Source organism: Megalopta genalis, chromosome 2 (genome assembly GCF_051020955.1).
Source record: "Megalopta genalis isolate 19385.01 chromosome 2, iyMegGena1_principal, whole genome shotgun sequence".
Lineage (NCBI taxonomy): Eukaryota > Metazoa > Arthropoda > Insecta > Hymenoptera > Halictidae > Megalopta > Megalopta genalis.
This window is the reverse complement of record NC_135014.1, coordinates 12,521,036-12,541,120: the sequence shown is the minus strand read 5'-3', so window position 1 is coordinate 12,541,120 and position 20,085 is coordinate 12,521,036. Positions and strand designations below refer to the sequence as shown.

The window sequence follows — 20,085 nt, the reverse complement described above, 5'->3', positions numbered from 1 at the left end:
GGTGAAAATAGCGTCAACAGAAATTACACCGTACACGGATTCAATGAGCGTGCAATTCGGCCGAGTTTTTTGAAAACATTAAAGAGACTCGTTCGAGCAAACAGCCACGCGAAAAAAGGTACAAGACTAAGCGGCAGCCTGGTGCCGGTTTTGGCGCTCTCTAAAACGCCTCGACTGATGATCGTATTTGAGATAACCCGGTTAACCTCTCTAGCCCGTTATTATAATATTTGCCAAGCCAAAATATAATAATTGCTTACTTACTCGAACCCAATTACCAAAACGATCATGCGCGCCGCGGATTGCTTGTGACGATACGTATACTCCCAGCGTTCCTATCATTTGCAACATTCGACGCATTTTTGCAAATTAATATTTTCTCTCGTCGATTTTTCATTTAATATCTTTCATTTCAATTCGTCGAGAAATTCAGTTCCACTTTGAATTTCAGGTTAATGATAATAATTGATTCGTACTTAACGCTTTATTTGTCGACTGTTTTCCAATTGTTTCAAGCCAATACTTTTAAAATCGACGATAAACGATTAAGAATTTTTGCTTAAATTGTTTTCAAATTAAAATAATCTCAGCCAGATTTACTAGTAACTAGATTTATTTAATAGACAAACTAGAAGTTATTTAATTGTTCATTCGACATGTATTCGGATAAAAATCGCTAAAACTTTTTCAATAAATATGCGTTTGTTATTTTCACGAAACGAAATCAAATTTCAGTGATGCTTTAATGACATAATATTTATAAATTTTTATAAAAGTTTGTCTGATACTTTAATAATATACAATTTTAATGAAACTTTAATGATATAATATTTGAATGATACTTTAATAATATAATATTTGAATGATACTTTAATAATATATAAAATTTTAATGAAACTTTAATAATAAAATATTTCAATGACACGTTAATAATAAAATATTTAAATGATACTGTAATAATATAAAATTTTAATAATACTTTAACAATATAATATTGCTTTTAGTGTTCCATAAACCTAATATTAATAACAAACCAGTCAGCATACGAACCATACCAAAATACTGTAAAAGAAAAACCAACAAGCCAACATAGTAAAAAGGTGAATTAACAAAAAATAAAACTGTACTTTGTATACCATTTAATTACACTTCCATATAAATTGCAAATAAATATCTGCGAAGGTAACAGAATACGCTACTCAGCTCTACGTTCATCCCTCCCCCCGTCGCTATCATGATCAATCAATAGATATTTCATGTCCCATCAACAGCAGACAAGCAGTGCCAGGATACTCTTCCGCGATCCCGATCGAATCACGCATCTATTCCTCCCTGGGTGCTTTGTTAGTCCTCTCGTCATCCTCCCAGTGCTTCTCGAAATCGTTCTTAATATCGATCAGCAAGCTCTGCCTGCACAGTCTCGCGATCGTGCTCAGATCGCTCTGCTCTTTGCCGCATATCAATCGTATAAATTTACACTTGTTGACGATCTTGGCGAGCGAGCCGCCAGGCTTCTGCAGCCTCGAAGACGTCCTCGGCAGAGACTCGCAGCCTCGGCCAGCCTCTGTCAGCCGTTGGAAGATGTCAGGATCCACGTTGATCATACCGGTGCTGGCAGACTTCGCTCGATCCGACAGAGACACGTCCGATCCGCTCGACGCGTCAATCTCATCCCCTTTCCCAGCTTCCTCCACTTCAACCCTTCTCCTCCTCGCCGTCGTCGACGCTCCAGCAGACTTCTCCGGCTCGCTTCTCCCGTCTCTCTCCGCCAAATCAGCGCGAGTCACGCCTCCGGAGAAGTTCCGGTCGTCGAAGGTCGACGGCTCCATGACGGAATGGAAGAGCGGGCCGCCGCGGCGCGACAGGAAGTCCTCTTTCGCGCGGCGCATCCTCAAGGAACGCGACTCCAAGGTCAGCTCCTCGGAGATCGAGCTGCGACCGTCCCTCTTGGCCACCACGCTCGACAGGATCTGCAGCTTGTGCATCAGATCCGAGGAGTTCGGGTCGAAGGATCCATCGGCCCTCTTCTCCTGCCGTTTCCCCGCGATCGACGATCGATCCTCCAGCTTCTCCGGAACTTCCTTCGCCTCTTCCGACAACGTCGCGCCCTGCGGACGATCCAGTCTCGATTCCCGGAACACGTCGGTCTCGCTGGTCAACGACGACGCTCTCTTGCTCTTGTACGCGATTTCCGGACCGTCCCTAGGCGCCTTCGACTCGTGGTCCTTCGACGACGAGCCCAACGGCCACGGAAGCGAGAACGACATCCGCGTCAGCATGTCCGGACGATTTATCTTCGGCGACGTCGATCTCGACTTCGCGATCGTCTTCAGGGAGTACGCCTGGTCGCTGTCCGAGCTGTTGCTGTTCTTGCGACGAGAGTTGTAGTCCTCCTCCCGCCGGAACGGCGAGAAGATCATGCGCTTCGTTTTCATCAGCACGTTTCGCGTCGGCGAGTACTGCTTCTTCGGCTTCTCGGCGATCGCCGGCTCCTCGATCGCGCGTCCAGCGTCGTTGTTCAAGGCTCGGGGGTCGTCGATCGTGGATCCAGGATCGTGGATATGTGCCGCATCGATTTCCGCTGGCACGTCGATCGATCGATGTAAGGCTTTCGAGCTTCCTGTGCAGCCTTTGACGGCCGAAAGAGCCGTCGACTTCGGACGAGCGTCCTCGTTTATTGTTGGAGGAGTGGCTCGCGTTGTTTGGTTGCGATTGTAGTCGCCGTTGCAGGGACTTTTTGACGGTGAGATGGGCGTTGATGTTGTTTCAAGTTTCCGTTGTTTCAGCTGGTCCGATGACAGTTTCGATTTGATCGGCGTCGCGGCCTCTGGGCTTTTGTTTCGGCCTCCAGGGCTTAGACGTTTCGCGTGCGACTCGAACGGGATTCGCTCGAATACGCTCGATTTGATTTTGAACAGATTGAACGGCTTAGAGAGATTCGGGGAGGGGTCTTCGTTTTCTTGGTTCGCGTGGCGTAGGTTCTCGTAGTTGGCACTTTCTGCGGATCAGTGGACAGTTTTTAATTAGTCTTGAGTGGACGTTGAAGATCTTGGACAATTATTGTTTGCATCGTTGGGGTATATTTATGCGTGAAATTTGGTGATTTTGTTTTCAAGCTTTAGATACTTCGGCGTATTTGAAAAGCATAATAATCCATAATTTATTGGTAACAATCTTGATATTTCTTTGCCGAAAAGTTTGTGATATTGTTCTAATCGAATAGTTAATAAATAACAATTTTAATGACAAATAATATTGAATTTTATACGTATTTATGAGGCAGTAAAATATCTCAGAAAATCGAGAACTATTATTATTTTGTCTTGTAAAAACTCTTGAGATCAAAGAGAATTCATTTCTTGTTTCTTGTTTTTTTTGTGATGAGTAACTTCAGGTAAAAATTTACCCGATAGTCATGTAATAAAAATAGTTACAGTTTAATATAATCAGTAAAACTGCTTTTCTTGCACTTATAAGAAAAATAAGTGCTTGCAATTTTATAAAATAGTATAAATTTATGAAAATTTCTCTGTAACTCTTATTTCTTTGTTACAACGTAAGTAGAAATTGAATAATATTGAATAATATTGAGTAATATTGAATAATATTGGATAATATTGGATAATATTGAATAATATTGGATAATATTGAAAAATATCGGATAATATTGAACAATATTGAATAATATTGAATAATAATAATAAATAATTAAATATTGAATACTCGCGTAGAATAAAAATCGTTTTCGTCGAATGCAGCAAACGCAAGTCGAACGAAAGACGCTAATCCCATAATTTATCAACAAAAAATCCCGAAATCCACGCATTTCCGATTAGAACACATGCGACACGGACATCGAAGGTCACTGACCTAACTTATAAGTAGCCAAGGAGCCGGAAAATGTTTCTCTGTCGCATGTCTCATAGTTGGTCGCCGGTCGTCTGTCGACTAGAGAGCAGTAATAAGGATCCTCCCCGGACTTCACGTTCTCGTATTCGTTGTCTGGTTCCGCGAGAACCTCGGCAACGTCCCGAACAAGGCAGCTGCCTCCATCTTCCACGGTCTCCCTATCATCGTCGTCCTCCCTACAGTGCTTCTCCTCGCTCGATAAATCCTGGTTGTACCGACAGGTTTGCCAATGTTCATTCTGCTATATAGTAAAACTAAATCCCGATGAAAAAGCGTTTCGTTTCTCAATCTCTCATTGCCGGAAGTATCGATTCCGATGTCTCGAAAGCTACTCGCGTCAAGCAACAATCGTACGGGAAAAGAAAAAAAAAAGATTGGTCGGTCGAGTCACGCACAAACAAACCAACGGAGATTCTCGATCTCGATTCATAAGCTCGCCGAACTAATTATACCTTCAACGCACGTATTACACGCGTTACTTATACGTATGCTGGTTAATAGTATCTGGTTAGCGGAAGATGTTATGGCAGACAGTGAATGAGAAGACTCTCAGCGCCAGGATAATACGGAAATTGCATCAAATCTACCGTCGATTCTTTTACGCTTCTCGCAAAAGCCGAATGCGTTCCAAGATTCCATCTGCGAACGGTTTCGCATTCGTCGGACCCTAATGTGTGGAAACAAGTATTAGAGATTCTTCGTTTATATCTGGCATCACAGAAGTATAATCATCGCTTATTCGCCGTCGAAACTCACCGTCGAGTCTCTGTTCTTCGGCGACGCCGTCGACGGGGCGTCGTTCATCGGCTGGCGCAGGCACGGCTTCCACCCTGAAAATATCGAAATCTACGAAGGTACAGTTGCCTTTTTTTTAAACGTGTCGTCTTTCGTATACTTCTCAACGGGCTCCTCCAGTTTCGTTGACATCTCGGCGATCCTCGCGGTTCGATCGCGGCCGATCGCGTCGCTCGCTTTTCCGGGATCTTTGCGGGCGTCGTCGTCGCGCGCGAAGCAGACGGAATCGTCGTCGCGACGCTTATTTCTGTTCGTGACGTCCAAAAAAGGTGAGCATCCGGAGTCCACGTTCTCCCGACTCGACGAATATCTGCTCGACGCGTTCGCCGATTCGAGGTTTCGGCTGCTCGAATCGCTTCCTCGCGGCGAATTGTTCCTGCGATCTTGCCGCTGCTTCCGGTTAGGCTTGTCCTCGATCTCGATGAAGAGCACGGGGGATGGCTCGTGGCTCGATGTCACGGTTCCGAGGGGCACTGCGATGCTAGTCGTCTCGCTGGCTGCAACCGAGTACACCGGGGTTTGATGCGGTTGCATTCGCTTCAGGGGACTCGCCGTCTCCTCGATCACGTCCTCGATGTCGACTATCATCGCTTCCGGCTCCGAATCGTCCATCAGGATGTCCTCCGCGATCTCTTCCACCCCTTGCCGATTGCCTGTCGATCAGAAATGTGTTAATCGAATTCGGTTCTGATCGAATTATGCAGTTTAATTACTTTGGGTGGATGAATTGTCCGTGCGTGATGCTATATTTTATGATGTGATGTTGTATTCTGTTTAAGGTAACGTTAATGATCGCACTTGTATCGCTGATACTTACTTGACAGTAGCAAACTGCCGGTAACATCGGAATCTTCCAGTGTACTTGCAACGCGATTTAATAATTGCAGGCTCGTCGGACGACGTATGAAAGATTCGCTTAGACTGCTTCTTGTAATCAGGTCGTCGGCAGACTTCGATCTTGTCAAATTGCGATCGCTGAAGAACACCTGCTCACTGGATCCAGCTTCTAAACAATTCATTGTCATCCGGATTAGTGCTCATTAAATATTTCCTACATTATTTTCTACATTATTTCCTAAATTATTTGCTAAATTATTTCCTAAATTATTTCCTAAATTATTTTCTACATTATTGCCTAAATTATTTCCTAAATTATTTCTTAAATTAATTCCTAAATTATTTCCTAAATTATTTCCTAAATTATTTTCTACATTACTTCCTAAATTATTTCCCAAATTATTTGCTAAATTATTTCCTAAATTATTTCCTAAATTATTTCCTAAATTATTTGCTAAATCATTTCCTAAATTATTTCCTAAATCATTTCCTAAATTTCCAAAGTTATTTCTTAAATTATTTCTTCATTAAGGAACACTGTCCTAATAATTCGTAATATCCACCATGGTAGTTCATTAAAGTTCAGCCTACATCTGCAGCAATACAATTTTATATCAAATCCTACCTAAACAGAGCAATCATTTCCAACGCCACGTCACTTTATTTCAAGTTATTTTCACCGAGGGCAAAGAACGTTTCCAAGAAACTTTGATAAGGGAGTCTTTTGCCAGATATTTTGGACAAGAAAAAACCTTGTCAAAATCACGAAGTATTCGTTGTAGACTCGAAGAAAATTCGTGTTTGTTGCAATGCTACGGGAACACTCACTGGTCGTCGGTGTAATCGGCGTTTCGACGTCCGATTCTCTCAAAAGCGGATCGAAAGCAGGTCCCAGCAGACGGAAGGTGGAGGATCTCGGTGATATCCCGCGATACTTTTCCCAATCGTACAATTTCCTCGTGAATTCTCGCGATATACCCTCGAACCGGTAAGAACCGGCGGATGTTTGCACCAGAACTTCGTCGGTGCAGCTCGAGTCCCTTGCAGCATCCGCGTACGACCTAAAACGATACGCGAAAACGATTAACATCGATATTACAGTGAAATCAACATTTTTAAATTATTATTAATTCACTGAAGTGAATTTTGAATTTTTTCCTCCATTTATAGCGTGTGCAGATTGGTAAAATGCAAGAAATCGTTAAGAAAATTGGCAAGAACTACAGAGCGACTTTAAAGTGCTGTAACTTTGCGGGAAAAAATCGTATCCACGTTTATTTTTTTTTAAATTAAAGGCGAAGAATTGAACTATTTCCCACTGTAAACAGCATCCCCGAAAAAAATTTTACAAACTCCGTGCATTTCGTCGAACTTGGCAGTTTCCAACATGACCAAATAACCAACATGGCCTCGCATCCGAAGGGTTACAGTGTCGAGGGCGCGTAAAACATAAAATCCAGGAATACCATCTTAAAATAGAGGTTTCAAACTTTAATTTAAAAGAATCGTCATCACCCTACGATCATTTCTCGCGGAGTTATCGTCAGTCGAAGTTGGCCAACTGCTATCCAAAATTCTCCTACGCTATAGTTCTTTCGAGCAGTACATTTTACTATTTCTTTTCTATTATTTTACTATTTTCTAACGTAACAATTACTTCGCATTGGCGTCGACGAACTTGTCCGACTGCTGCCGATCGGTTTCCCTGCGTTGCTTGACGGTGTCGCGGTTGAACTGCGCGAGAGCCTTCTCCAAAGTGAGAAACTCGGTTTCGTCGATGCCAGACCCGATCCCAAGTCGGCTGAACTTTGCCCTCGAGTGTTCGTCGTCCCCGTTCCCGGTCTCGTGCATTCTCTTCCACACGTCCATCTTCCGTAGAAAGTCCTCGGACAGGTGGGACCTGCCGCCGTTTACACCTTCCGCGAAATTGGCCCGCTGCCCCGCGATTTCGCGATTTCTGCATTCTGCCTTCGCGGGCGACTTCCACAGCTGCCAGTCGGTTAGGCGACGACGATTGAACCTCTGCTGCTCGAACGCGTTGCTTCCTCGTCGCTCCTTCTTCACGCGTTTCCAATCCTGAAGCTTCTTCCTGAATTCGAAGGACAGCCTCTCCTCGGACAGGAAGTGTTCCCGAGGGTTCGCGAAACTCGGCGCAGCTTCGCGGACGCTGTCCTTCGTTTGCGGGCGTGGCGACAGGTTCTTCATCCGCTCCCATTCGACCAGCTTCCGGTGAAACTCGGCGCCCAATTTCTCGCGCAGGACACGGTAATCACGCTGGGTGTCCGACTGAGTGTTCAACGCCGTCAGTTGCTCGAGGTCCTCCGCGCTGGCGCTGCAACTGGCTGGGGTCGAACACTCTTGACCTGCCGGCAGTGTTGCGAAGAATTGGAATTGAGTTACTCGAGCAATATTATAACTGCGAAGTAATTGCAATTCAATTATATCGTAAGTCAATTACATTGTGACTCAATCGTATTGTCATTCAATTGTATTGTAATTCAATTATATTATAACTCAATCGCATTGTAATTCAATTACATTGTAATTTAATCGCATTGTAATTGACTTGTATTGTAATTCAATCGCATTGCAATTCAATTATACCGTAACTCAATCGCATTGTCATTCAATTGCATTGTAATTCAATTACATTATAACTCAATCGCATTGTAATTTAATTACATTGTAATTTAATCACATTGTAATTGAATTGTATTGTAATTCAATCGAATTGCAATTCAATTACACCGTAACTCAATCGCATTGTCATTCAATTGCATTGTAATTCAATTACATTATAACTCAATTGCATTGTAATTCAATTACATTGTAACTCAATTACATTGTTATTCAATTGCATTGTAATTCAGGTGCGTTATAACTCAATCGCATTGTGATTCAATTACATTATAACTCAATCGCATTGTGATTTAATTACATTATAAGTTTATCGCATTGTCATTCAATTGCATTGTAATTCAAGTGCATTATAACTCAATCGGTTTGTAATTCGCGGTCGCAAACGGAATTTGTTTCGCAGCATTCGAAAATCAATGAATCGATTTATTCTCTCCGCGCTATCAGAATATATTGGCATGTTCACGGCAAAATTAGCAACTCACATAATCTCGAAAACTTACAAATTTCCAAATGTTTTCAGAGTTTCGACGCGCAACCTCATCCACAATGGCACAGCACTGCACCAGAGTAACAAGAATGCAACGCATTCCTCGCCGAAATGCGAGGAATATCGGGAGAAACTTAAGAAATGCCCGAAACTGACCGAATCGGTTCTCTGTTGCAAAAGGTTTTTCCAGAAAGAAGTTTACCCGCAACCGGAAGTATGAAAAACACTCGCAAAATACAAATTTAGTTTTATCGAATCGAATTTTACCACCTTTTCCATTAATTTCTAGCAATTGAAGTACAATCCTTTTAGTGCAAATAATTATTTAGGCTGTTGACAGATGTTTGGTTATATTTGTCGTTTAATAATCGTTTAGGCTTCGTGCAAATAATTATTTTGGCTTTGTTCAATTAATTATTTAGACTTTATTCGTATAATTATTTAGGATTTATTTTTATAATTATTCAGACTCTGCTCAATTAGTTATTTATGCTTTATTTTTATAATTATTTAGATTCTGCTTAGATAATTATTTAGGCTCTATTCAAATAATTATTTAGACTTTGTTCAATTGATTATTTAGACTTTATTCGTACAGTTATTTAGGCTTTAATTTTATAATTATTCAGACTCTGCTCAAATAATTATTTAGGCTCTATTTCTATAATTATTTAGACCCTGCTCAAATAATTATTTAGTCTTCGTTCATATAATTATTTAGGCTCTGCTCCAATAATTATTTAGCCTCCACTCAAATAATTATTTAGGCATTATTCAAATAATTATCTAGACCTTATACAAACAATTAGATTCGGCTCAAATAATTATTTAGGCTTTGTTGAATTAATTATTTAGTTCATGCAATTATTTACGCTCTGCTCCAACACTTATTAACTTATTCCTTGAATTTCAAGTGCAAGGAACAAACGACTCTGGACGAGTACACGAAGCTACGGGAGAGCATAAGGTCGCAGGGGGATGCGTTCTTGAAGACAGTGAAGGAGAGATCGACGTCCGCCATAAATGAGCTGAACGGTTACATAGCGTCGATGAAGCACAAGGAGGAATCTCAACTGAAGCGATTGCGTTCGGTCAACGAGGAGAAGTTGAACCGGCTGATGGGCTTGGACGTTGCGATCGCCACGAAGAAACGTGAACGCGCGATGTCGATGAACGATCGGGCTCGAATGCATCTTGAAACGCTTCGGTGCGACCTGATAGCGCGAACGATAAGGCTGGTCGAAATGGCGGAGCGTGTCGAACGGGACACCGTGATTTGCATCGGTCAGGCGGAGTCTCTCGTGAAATCTTGCGGCAAATGTAAGGACGTGAAGAAGCTGCAGACCTGCTTGAAGGAGAACGCCGACACCGCGACGATGAAATTGGAAGACGGATTGAGATACGCGAACGTCAGTTTGAAGGAAATCGAGGCGTACAAACAGGCCGTTATCAAATATTATGCTCCGCTGTCGTCTGACGCTATCAGTGCGTACAGCAAAGAGAGTGACAAGTTCTCGAAATATTTGGACGACTGTATTTTTGCCATTGAGGGGAGGAGCAAATAAATAATCGATGCATAAACGAGATCGACGAATGATGCGCGAGATTCGTTCATTTTAATGCTTAATTGAAATTAATGACGCTCGGCTTGGAAACGAAAATGGACAATTTGTTGTAGTTACTGACAATCGGTTATTATAAAAATATATATTAATATGATATATATTAAAATATATATTAATATAATATATATTAAAAATACATATTAATATAATATAAATCAAAATATATATTAATATAATGTATATTAAAAATACATATTAATATAATATAAATCAAAATATATATTAATATAATGTATATTAAAAATACATATTAATATAATATAATATTAAAATATATATACGAAATAGATATATTAATATAATATATATATTAATATTACAAATATTGTATAACTATAATTGTATCCGCTCTTTCCAAATTGTCCATTTTTGTGTAGAATCTGAGTGTCAATTAGGGAGAATTGTTTATGCTGGTTAACATTTTGAGTGCACATTTTGACAGTAATTTTTTACCAGTTTTGAAAATTCATTTTTACCGTGTTCGAGCAATTATTAATTGAATTGTGTTAATCGAACGTACGGAATTTCATCGAGACGTTCAGGTTGCAAAACGATGAATTTTAACGTCTCAATTTATCTCATTAATCAAATTATTTTCTGGGAATTTTTGGCACTTGACGTGTCAACGGTGTCTAGTAAAAAGTTACAACGACATGTAAAAATAGAAGTTCTTGTTGTTTACCGTTTTGTAGGAACATTTGTCTTGAACCGACTTTAACAGGACTTGGCGGAATGCTAAGAGGAGAATTTGTCAGGAACGCACGTCTGACCTTACTCCATTTGGAATCTTGTCCCCGTATTCTCGATGCTATGGACTCTTCGATGACCGATTGCTGTGTGGACAAAAGAGAACACGCATTGTAAAGACTGTAAATATTACAGAAAAATAAATATTACAGTCAATGTTGCACTAAACCTGGCGAAGAGTAACAGGGTGTATGATCCCATGAAAATGAAAAGGTCGAATTCATTTAGATTTTGCAATAATTTTGTATTATAAATGTTGCTCTAATAATGTCAATTTTTCAAGAATTTCCCACGAAAGAGACTTTAATGTTTCTAGAATTGTCAAATGACAAAGTGAGATAATTGTAAAATGAATGAATAAAATAACTGTAACAATCAGAGAATAAAATAATCGTGAAACTAAGAGAATAAAATAATTGTAAAAATCAGAGAATTAAATAATCGTGAAACTAAGAAAATAAAATAATTGTAAAAGATCAGAGAATAAAATAATTGTAAAACTAGGAGAATAAAATCATTGAAAAATCAGAGAATAAAATAATTGTAAAACTAGGAGAATAAAATCATTGAAAAATCAGAGAATAAAATAATTGTAAAACTAAGAGAATAAAATAATTGAAAAATGAGAGAATAAAATAATTGTAAAACTAAGAGAATAAAATCATTGTAAAAGATCAGAGAATAAAATAATTGTAAAACTAGGAGAATAAAATCATTGAAAAATCAGAGAATAAAATAATTGTAAAACTAAGAGAATAAAATAATTGAAAAATGAGAGAATAAAATAATTGTAAAACTAAGAGAATAAAATAATTGAAAAATGAGAGAATAAAATAATTGTAAAACTAAGAGAATAAAATCATTGGTAAAACTAAGAGAATAAAATCATTGGTAAAACTAAGAGAATGAAATAATTAAAAAAGGAGAGAACAAAATAACTTTAAACTTAAGCTACAAGACAGATTTTGTATCTTCATTGTGAAAAGAAAATAAATAGTCCGTCATCGGTGATCAACGCTTCACGTTACGCTAAGGGGGAACGTCAAACGTTGACGGCTCCCGTTTGATAGAGATCTGGCCCATCACGCGGCTCACACCGAAATTTTATTCGGATTCCTCGGTTTTCAAAATAAACCGGAAAGCGTTCGAGAAAACAATTTCCCCTTTTTTTACGATTCTCTTTTCACAGAATCTTATAATTTCGCTCTTTAAAGACGTCCGTGGCGAATCTGAGATTACGATTCATAATATTTTCGTGGTTTTTCTCTCGGTAAACCATTTCTGCGAATGGTTTATGCAATTAAAAAGCAGCATCCGCGTGTTGCAATCGATGATAATATTAAAAATAACAACCGCCCCGAAAAATTCCGTCGAAATAATTCTCGATACACGCAGTCGTAAAGTATAAGATGGGAAAACGTGCTAACCTGTCGTTTAAAATGTTTAGCGGACGATTGTTCTCGTTGCATATTTCGGAGCAGAGGAGAATTCCCGCTAGGAGTGTGCGCGCTGGAGGAAACCGACGAATTAGATTCTGGGGAGGGCACACACCTGATGTCATCGTTCAGCGATGGTATCGTGATCGTCAGAGACGGGGGTGGCCTCTTCGGCGTCGATCTTGCACCCTTCTCGTCGATTGCATTCGACGGACACGCCGTTCCATTCTTTTCTTCCGCGACTCGAATCTGCTTGGCTGGACCATTCTACGATCAAATCACTTCTTTAAGATTCTCAACAATTTTCTAGACGAGAAAGGACATCGATATTTGTTGCACGATACTCTTTGCTTTAATGTTTATATATTCAATTGCATTTAATAGATAATTTATTATAGTAATAATTTTAATGTGAATAATGATAATAACATTATTATTATGTATTACAGTAATAATTATAATATTATGGATTATAGTAATAATTATAATATTATTATGTAATATTATTATGCAGGCGAGTAGAATTTCAACTGCATTTCATAGATAATTTATTATAGTAATAATTATGATATTATTAATAATAATAATATTATTATTATGTACTATAATAATTATTATAATTTTATGAATTATAGTAATAATTATAATATTATTATGTATTATAGTAATAATTATAGTATTATTATGTACTATAGTAATAATTATAACATTATTATGTACTATAGTAACGAATAATAATAATAATAATAATACTTATAATATTATTATGTATAAAATTAAATTGACTGTGAAAAACATGCGAGACATTTACAATTATCGATTAGAAAAGGATCAATTAATAAATCGTTTACAATTACTTATTACTTCGTTAAATTAATCAATTAAATATTTATCTTGTTCAAACATTTTTCACGCTGATCTTTATAATGTAAACTAAGCTTTTTGTAACTCTATACTAATTCATTCGAATGATCTTTCGAGAAACGTTCAAATATATTTAGCAATTGTTAAGATTTTCGTGCGACAATTGTTCCTTAAAATTATGCAATTAAAATACGGATTTTCATCGCGAGCAGAAAATGATAGCCTTGATCTTTGAGCTCGGAATTCTCGCGTTCAACATCTGCCTGATCCGGTGTTTATACACGAAAAGAGAACGTAAACTGAATCATTGCTTATAGATCCTCAAGTGTTATAATTAGCAAAATGGTTCAACTTATTGTTCAAGCTACATCTTCACTTGTTTCACAGCGAATTCCATCTCGAAAACCCGTACGAGTTCGGCATCGATTTCACGCGATCGCCTCTGGCACGTCCTCTTCGATTATCTAATAATCGAAGCTTCGTTTAATTACATCATTTCTGCGGCGAAAATGTCCAACGATATAACTGAACGCTGGATCTTTGCTTTTGTGGTGTTTACGCAATTTTAAATAATAAAAAATATTCACGTTAAAATTGAATAAATCGTTACATAAAAATTAGCGACATTTCTACCGTATTTTTAGCTTCAAGAATTTTCCAGTTGGAAATTTTCCGTTTCATTCTCGTAAAATAATTTATGGAAATTGATTGGAAAGATCCTTAAAGATCCTTAAAGATGCTCTTGACAAATCCAATAATTATTTATTTAACATATGCAACCGATCATGTACTCAAGAAATAGTTTCTGCAATGTTACCGTCGAATGGCTAAATAGTTTATTAAAAAGCGATCAATGTTTAATAAACGAAAGTAACGTAAGTGACTTTTATTCACGTTTATTATTCATACTAATCGTCTCTTCTCACTTTATTGCATCCATTATAATTCTACGCGAAAACCGTCCAGATACTATTTTCTAAAATATTGTTAATTGGTAAATAAAATAGTGATAATTGCAGCAGGTACATCGAAATGAAACGAACGCCGTTAGTATAGCTAAATTAGCAGCATCTTAGCGGCCGGACTAACTCGCTAGGCGTGGCAGTTTCGCGCGCGTATTATCGAGGATATTTTTAAATCGCAACATGTTCGCCGATAGTCAGCGAGGAACCGACGATCATTCGAGCACTATGACTACAAGATAAATACCCAAATAACAATACTACCGGAGGAATGTAAACCTAGTCCTCGTCTTTACGAGAGTACCTCGTAAACTGTGCTCGCATCAAAGTTGTTAAGTAACAATAACAAATAATAATCTGTCGAAACTGTAACCGATCTGCTGGCAACCAAAATGCAATTATTATCATGCAGTTATTATAACGCAGTTATTATTATGCAGTTATTATTATTATACAGTTATTATTATTCAGTTATATTATTACGCAGTTATTATTATACAGTTATTATAATGCAGTTATATTATTATACAGTTATTATTATCCAGTTATTATAATGCAATTATGCATAATAATGCAGTTATTAGTAGACCGCGGATTTTCGTGCAAAAGAGAAATTACTTTTAACTAATTATAAGGAAACGAAGTTGAATAAAAATGTACCTGTTGTTTTAATAATTTCACGAAATTAAGGAGAACGTATTAACAACTCTTGAATTCTTCTAAGATCGCAATTGTTTAGGATTTTGTCTAAGAGAGAATTTTAGCATAAATGTTGACATTTATTTCTTCTCTAGATAAATCTAACGAGCTGCTAATGCGGCAATAATATTTTCGAATTGTTTAAATGTTCTCGTTTGTGCGATTAAGGGAGGACAAATCGGATTATAGCAAGTTCTCCTTAATTGACTGTGCCTAAATTGTCCCTGATTGATCCTCCCCCTCGAATTCTGCACAAAACTGGACAATTTCGGAGGAAGAAGTACGATTAATCGAGCCTCTCGTTTTTAAAGAGAGAAAAATAAATTTTCATACGTGAAGTTTCCATTTCGATAGAAATTCAAGAGATATTCTTCGTCAACTATGGAAAACTTATACGATTCTCTATACAGTAAATTCTCCCCAATTTTCCTTCAGCTTGCAAACAAAAATTTTAAACAATTTGGGAAGAGAAGATACGATTAATTGAGCCTTGCATCTCGTTTTTATATAATAGAGAGAAAAATAGATCGTTATTCTATAATAAAGGAATATATAAAGATTCCATTTCGATAGAAATGCAAGAGATATTCTTCGTCAACTATGGAAAACATCAGCCAAACTTGCCAACAACTATAAAAACGAGTCGCAAGGCTAGTATAATCACACCTAATTTTCCCAAATTGTCCATTGTTTGTTTCTAAACTGAGCGTCAATTAGGGAGAATTTATCGTACAACTATAGAAAATATAGTAAATTCTCCCTAATTGATACTCTCCCTAATTTTATCGTACAACGAAAATACAGTAATTACTCCCCAATTTTCCTCAAGTTTGTACACAAAAATGGTCAATTTGCGCCTCGTTTTTCTAATCATAAACAATCGCCGATTACAAAAATGTGCCGCAAAGTTGGAATAATTGCACCTGCGCTTCTCAAATTATCCATTTTTGTTTCCAAACTGAGCGCCAATTAGGGAGAATTCACTGTACAACGAAAACACAGTAAATTCTCCTCAATCGACGCTCTCCCAAATTCACCATACAACGAAAACTCAGTAATTTCTCCCCAATTTTCCTCCACTTTGTACAAAAAAAAAAAAAATTGGACAACTTGCACCCCGTTTCTCCAATCATTAACAATCGGCAACCATAAAACCGAGCCTCAAGTCTCGAACAATCGCATCCCCTCTCCCCAAGTAACCTCATCTTCCCCCCCAAACCTCGCGTCAATAACAGAAACTTCCCTGCATTTCCGCGAAACTGACATCCAACAATGGCCGACAGTCGCTTTCGGCTCTCGCGAGCCTCGCGGCGCATGCAACGCAAAATCCCCCAAAACCACGGCATCTCGCGAATCCTCCGCGAAAATATCCGGAAAACTCACGTCGTTAGCCTGTTCAGCATCCGTCGCGACATTGCGATCGAGAGACAGGCTGCGCCTATTCCCGCGCAGTTCCCTCGGCTCCTCCTTCGCCCTCGGCTCCAAATGACTCTGCGTGCCCCCCAGGGAACCTGGAAGTAAATTTCGATCAGGCGAGGCGCCGCGGGCAGGGCAAAGGTCGCGGCGCTTCCTCGCACATTCGCAGGCCGCCTCGTTGGACAACGAAACCGTGGAGGTTCTGCTGAACGAAGTGCCCGCGTCGGAGACGTCGTCGACGTAGAACGAAGGGCTGCTGCTGCCCGAGTTGCCGGCCTCGATCTCTGGAACGCTGAGAAACCGCGCGGTCGGCGTGATCGGCGAGGTCGGAGCGGTCGCGTTTTCCGCGGCCTCCGCTGCGTCGTTCGCGTAAGCCCTCTCCCACTTGAACGCGGCTTTCACCCTGGTCCACTTGGAGACCTTGGGCGCGTCCTTCGAGCCCTCGTCCCCGGAGCTCTGCTTCTGAAAGTCGAACCTCCCTCTGGCCCTCCTCGAAGCCGATACTCTGACGTTGCGTCTCTGGAACGGCGGTTCCCTGCAGTTCGATATCATAGCATTCAGCAGAGAATCCGCGAAGCCTGTGTCCTCCTCGCAGAAGTCGCCGGCGTCCTCGTAATCGGCCGCGAAGACGTCCTCCAGCGCGCGGTTCGCGTTCCGCAGCACCTTCAGCTTCTCCAGGTTGCGGACGCGTTTGAAGAACGTCGAGGTGCGGTGCCGCAGCTCCAGGATCTGCTCCGTCAACGAGTACAGTCTGTTCAGGTGCTCGAAAGCCTCCTCGAGGCACAGATTCGGCACGGTTATCGTCGACGCGGTCGAGTTCCTCGACGGACAATCCGACGCTTGGCTGTCCGAGGGCGGAGTCTCCAGGTCCGCGAAGAACGCCAGCATGTCCTCGTCCTCGTCCAGGCTTCTAGGCTGCTGCTGCTGCACGTTCCGCAGGTACCATTGACTCAGCCAGGGGTCCAACGGCGGTGTCGGCAGCCGGGTCTCGTCGAGCCTGTCCCTCGGTCTTTGGGGCGCCCTTTGTTCGCGACCGGGCGGCCGCTCGGCCTCTCTCGCCGCCCTTTGGTCCAGACCGCCTCTCTCGTTGCCGGCCATTTCCGGGCCTGTCACCTCGAACTCGCGGCAAATTTGTTGATTAACAATCACACGTGCGGCTCGCGCGGTTGCGTAAGTTTATAAATAGCGCGCCTCGCGCGGCATAGCACGCGGACAAGAATTTCGGGCGGCGGACCGACGAGCCGAACGAACTTGCTTTGGAACACACTGGCCACCGGGCGGGCCTCTCTGGTCGCACTTTTCGCTCGCACTTCGTCCCTCGTCGTCGTCTTCGGGGCACTCGTGGCACTGGTTCGAGCAAGGTGGATTCTGTTAGGATGAACGGCGGTGTCGCTGGTCAACGCTGGGACCACGGAAGGTGGTGTAGCGAGCGTTCCCGTGGCTCACCGTTCCGCGCGCATTTTTCGTTCGGTTCGACGGCTCGGAGAGAGTCGCGGAAGAAGTGGGTCCGAATTCGTATCGGCGTCCTCGCATGATTATTTTCGGTAGTGAGCATTCGGCGTTCGTATTTACGACGGACGCGAGCGCGTTATTCTTGAGACGAGGCGTTCCGCGAGCGGAGAGCATGCGCGTGCGAGCGAGCGAGCGCCGGTCGAATGGAAGAGCGGATGAGCTTCCTGTTCTCGTCGAAAATAGACGGCGAACAGACGGCGGACGAATACTCGCAAATGCCCGCCTTCGGACTGTATTTATACGCCGACGAATGCCCGACACACGCGCCAACGCGATCACTTTGTTCCGTTTTTATTTCGGACGAACTATGCGAAAACTTTCGGCGAGGACTGCGCGCGAGCCGCGGCGCTCCGGTCCCTTTCAACCCCCTGTCGGGACCGTTGTCTTTGCGGACGCGGCGATTAGCCGAACGCGGGGCTCGCGCGATTGCGGGAAAAATTACGGTGAATTCTCTAAAATTGTCTCTCGCGGCTTGTAAACGAAAGAGGGGGGGGGGGGAAGATTCGAGAAGAGGAGATGCGATTGTTCGACGAGCCTCGGGATTTGCACGGTGGACGCTTCGATTGAGCCCTATCGAGCCCTAGAAATGGCTAATTAGGATCAATTTGTAGCGGTGAAAAGACTGTATTTATTTAGACCCAATCGCTATTTTTATCATAACTTGTGCATGGTTTAAACAATTTGTTTTAAGCGTCGCCTACGAATGAGTCCTTTGATCGGCTTGGTAATTTTAATTGAGTGTTTAGCTGCACGTTTATTAAAGCGCAGTGCAGTATTTTCAATGAATTTTCAGTGAAACGTTAATAAATCTCTAGTAATTTTTAATCGAAGCTTGTTGAAGTTTTACAGTTCCTTTATTTGTTTTGCAAAGTCGAATTGTATAGATTGGTTTTTAAGTAAACTGTGAGAATTTATTTAATGTGCGAAAGATTTTGCGAAATCATTTTTTAAAAGTACAATTATGTATGATTTTTGTACGATTTTAATAAGACACAATAAAGTTTATCAAAAAAAAAGAAATACGACCATATAATTTATTTACGATATTTAAATATGAAAAGCCTATTTGCAGATTACAGACGTGTAATCTTTGTCGATTCCTACTGGCATTAATTCGCATCTTTTTTAGGGATGTGTCTACGTTATTATTAGCAGCAGACTCTGCTGAACAATTCCGTTGTTTTGGTTTATTTTTTAATGCTCTCATTTTGCCATAATTAATGTTTTTCGGAGGCCCTGCATTCTACTTTTGTGAGCGACTACTAGCGCCTCTCGCGGAGAAAGGCTGAAGCTTCTTTCGGGGTCTGTACAGCGCCAATTAGTCCAGTGGCAAAACGCTCAAACTGTTAGCCAAAAGCGACTAACGGTAATATGGCGAGTTTCGGCCTTTCTTCGCAAGAGGCGCCAGTAGTCGGTCACACGAGTAGAATGCAGGGCTTTCAAAAAACATTAATTACGGCAAAATTGGAGCATTAAAAGGTAAACCAAGATAGCAGAATTGTTCAGGAGAATCTACTGTTAATGAAAACGTGTGATATTTCTAAAAAAGATACGAATTACTGTCAGTAGGAGTTCACAAAGATTATATATCTATAACTTATAAATATATGTTGCGGCGTTCACGTCTGCCTTATTGTTCACTTCAAATCGATGCAGCAGATTCTCCTGAACAGTTCTGTGTGCTTAGTTTATTGTTTTATGCCTTAATTTGTTAATAATCAATGTTTTCCGGCGACCCTGTATTCTGCATAGGTGGACGATAGCAGCGCCTCTAGCGGAGAACGACCGAAGCTTCTTTCGAAGTCCGTACAGCGCCAACTGATGCAGCGGCAAAACGCTCAAACTGTTCGCCATATTACTGTTAGTCGACTTTGGCTAATAGTTTAAGCCTTTTGCCACTGGACCAATTGGCGCTGTACGGACCTCGAAAGAAGCTTCGGTCGTTCTCCGCAAGAGGCGCTGCTATCGTCCACCTATGCGGAATACAGGGTCACCGGAAAACATTAATTATTACCAAATTAAGGCATAAAACAATAAATTAGGCATACAGAACTGTTCAGGAGAATCTGTTGCATCGATATCAGGTGAAGAAAAGAACACACATTAACGCCAAAAAATATAATTAATTAATAAAGTAGCTGCACAGACGAGGTATC

General features: G+C 40.7%; 2 protein-coding genes across 3 annotated transcripts; one reads left to right on the top strand and one right to left on the bottom strand.

Annotated features, from left to right (window-relative positions):
• Window positions 1-1,124: 1,124 nt before the first annotated feature.
• LOC117227200 (uncharacterized) lies at window positions 1,125-18,301 on the bottom strand. 2 transcript variants are annotated; one of them, XM_033482220.2, is made up of 12 exons: window positions 16,579-18,301; window positions 16,385-16,512; window positions 12,468-12,743; window positions 10,976-11,126; window positions 7,199-7,904; window positions 6,370-6,602; window positions 5,522-5,710; window positions 4,805-5,357; window positions 4,666-4,739; window positions 4,497-4,576; window positions 3,871-4,114; window positions 1,125-2,998 (listed from the first exon to the last, which is right to left on the bottom strand). In XM_033482220.2, exons 1-12 carry the CDS (start codon window positions 17,513-17,515, stop codon window positions 1,323-1,325), a joined length of 5,247 nt encoding a protein of 1,748 aa, XP_033338111.2. In that variant the 5' UTR covers window positions 17,516-18,301; the 3' UTR covers window positions 1,125-1,322. The 2 variants fall into 2 exon arrangements, with proteins under 2 accessions (XP_033338111.2, XP_033338110.2); XM_033482219.2 differs by having other exon boundaries at window positions 16,385-18,301.
• On the top strand, window positions 8,631-10,254 carry LOC117227201 (uncharacterized). Its single transcript, XM_033482221.2, has 2 exons — window positions 8,631-8,882; window positions 9,583-10,254. The coding sequence occupies exons 1-2, from the start codon at window positions 8,637-8,639 to the stop codon at window positions 10,231-10,233; spliced, it is 897 nt and encodes a 298-aa protein (XP_033338112.2). The 5' UTR covers window positions 8,631-8,636; the 3' UTR covers window positions 10,234-10,254.
• Window positions 18,302-20,085: the final 1,784 nt, after the last annotated feature.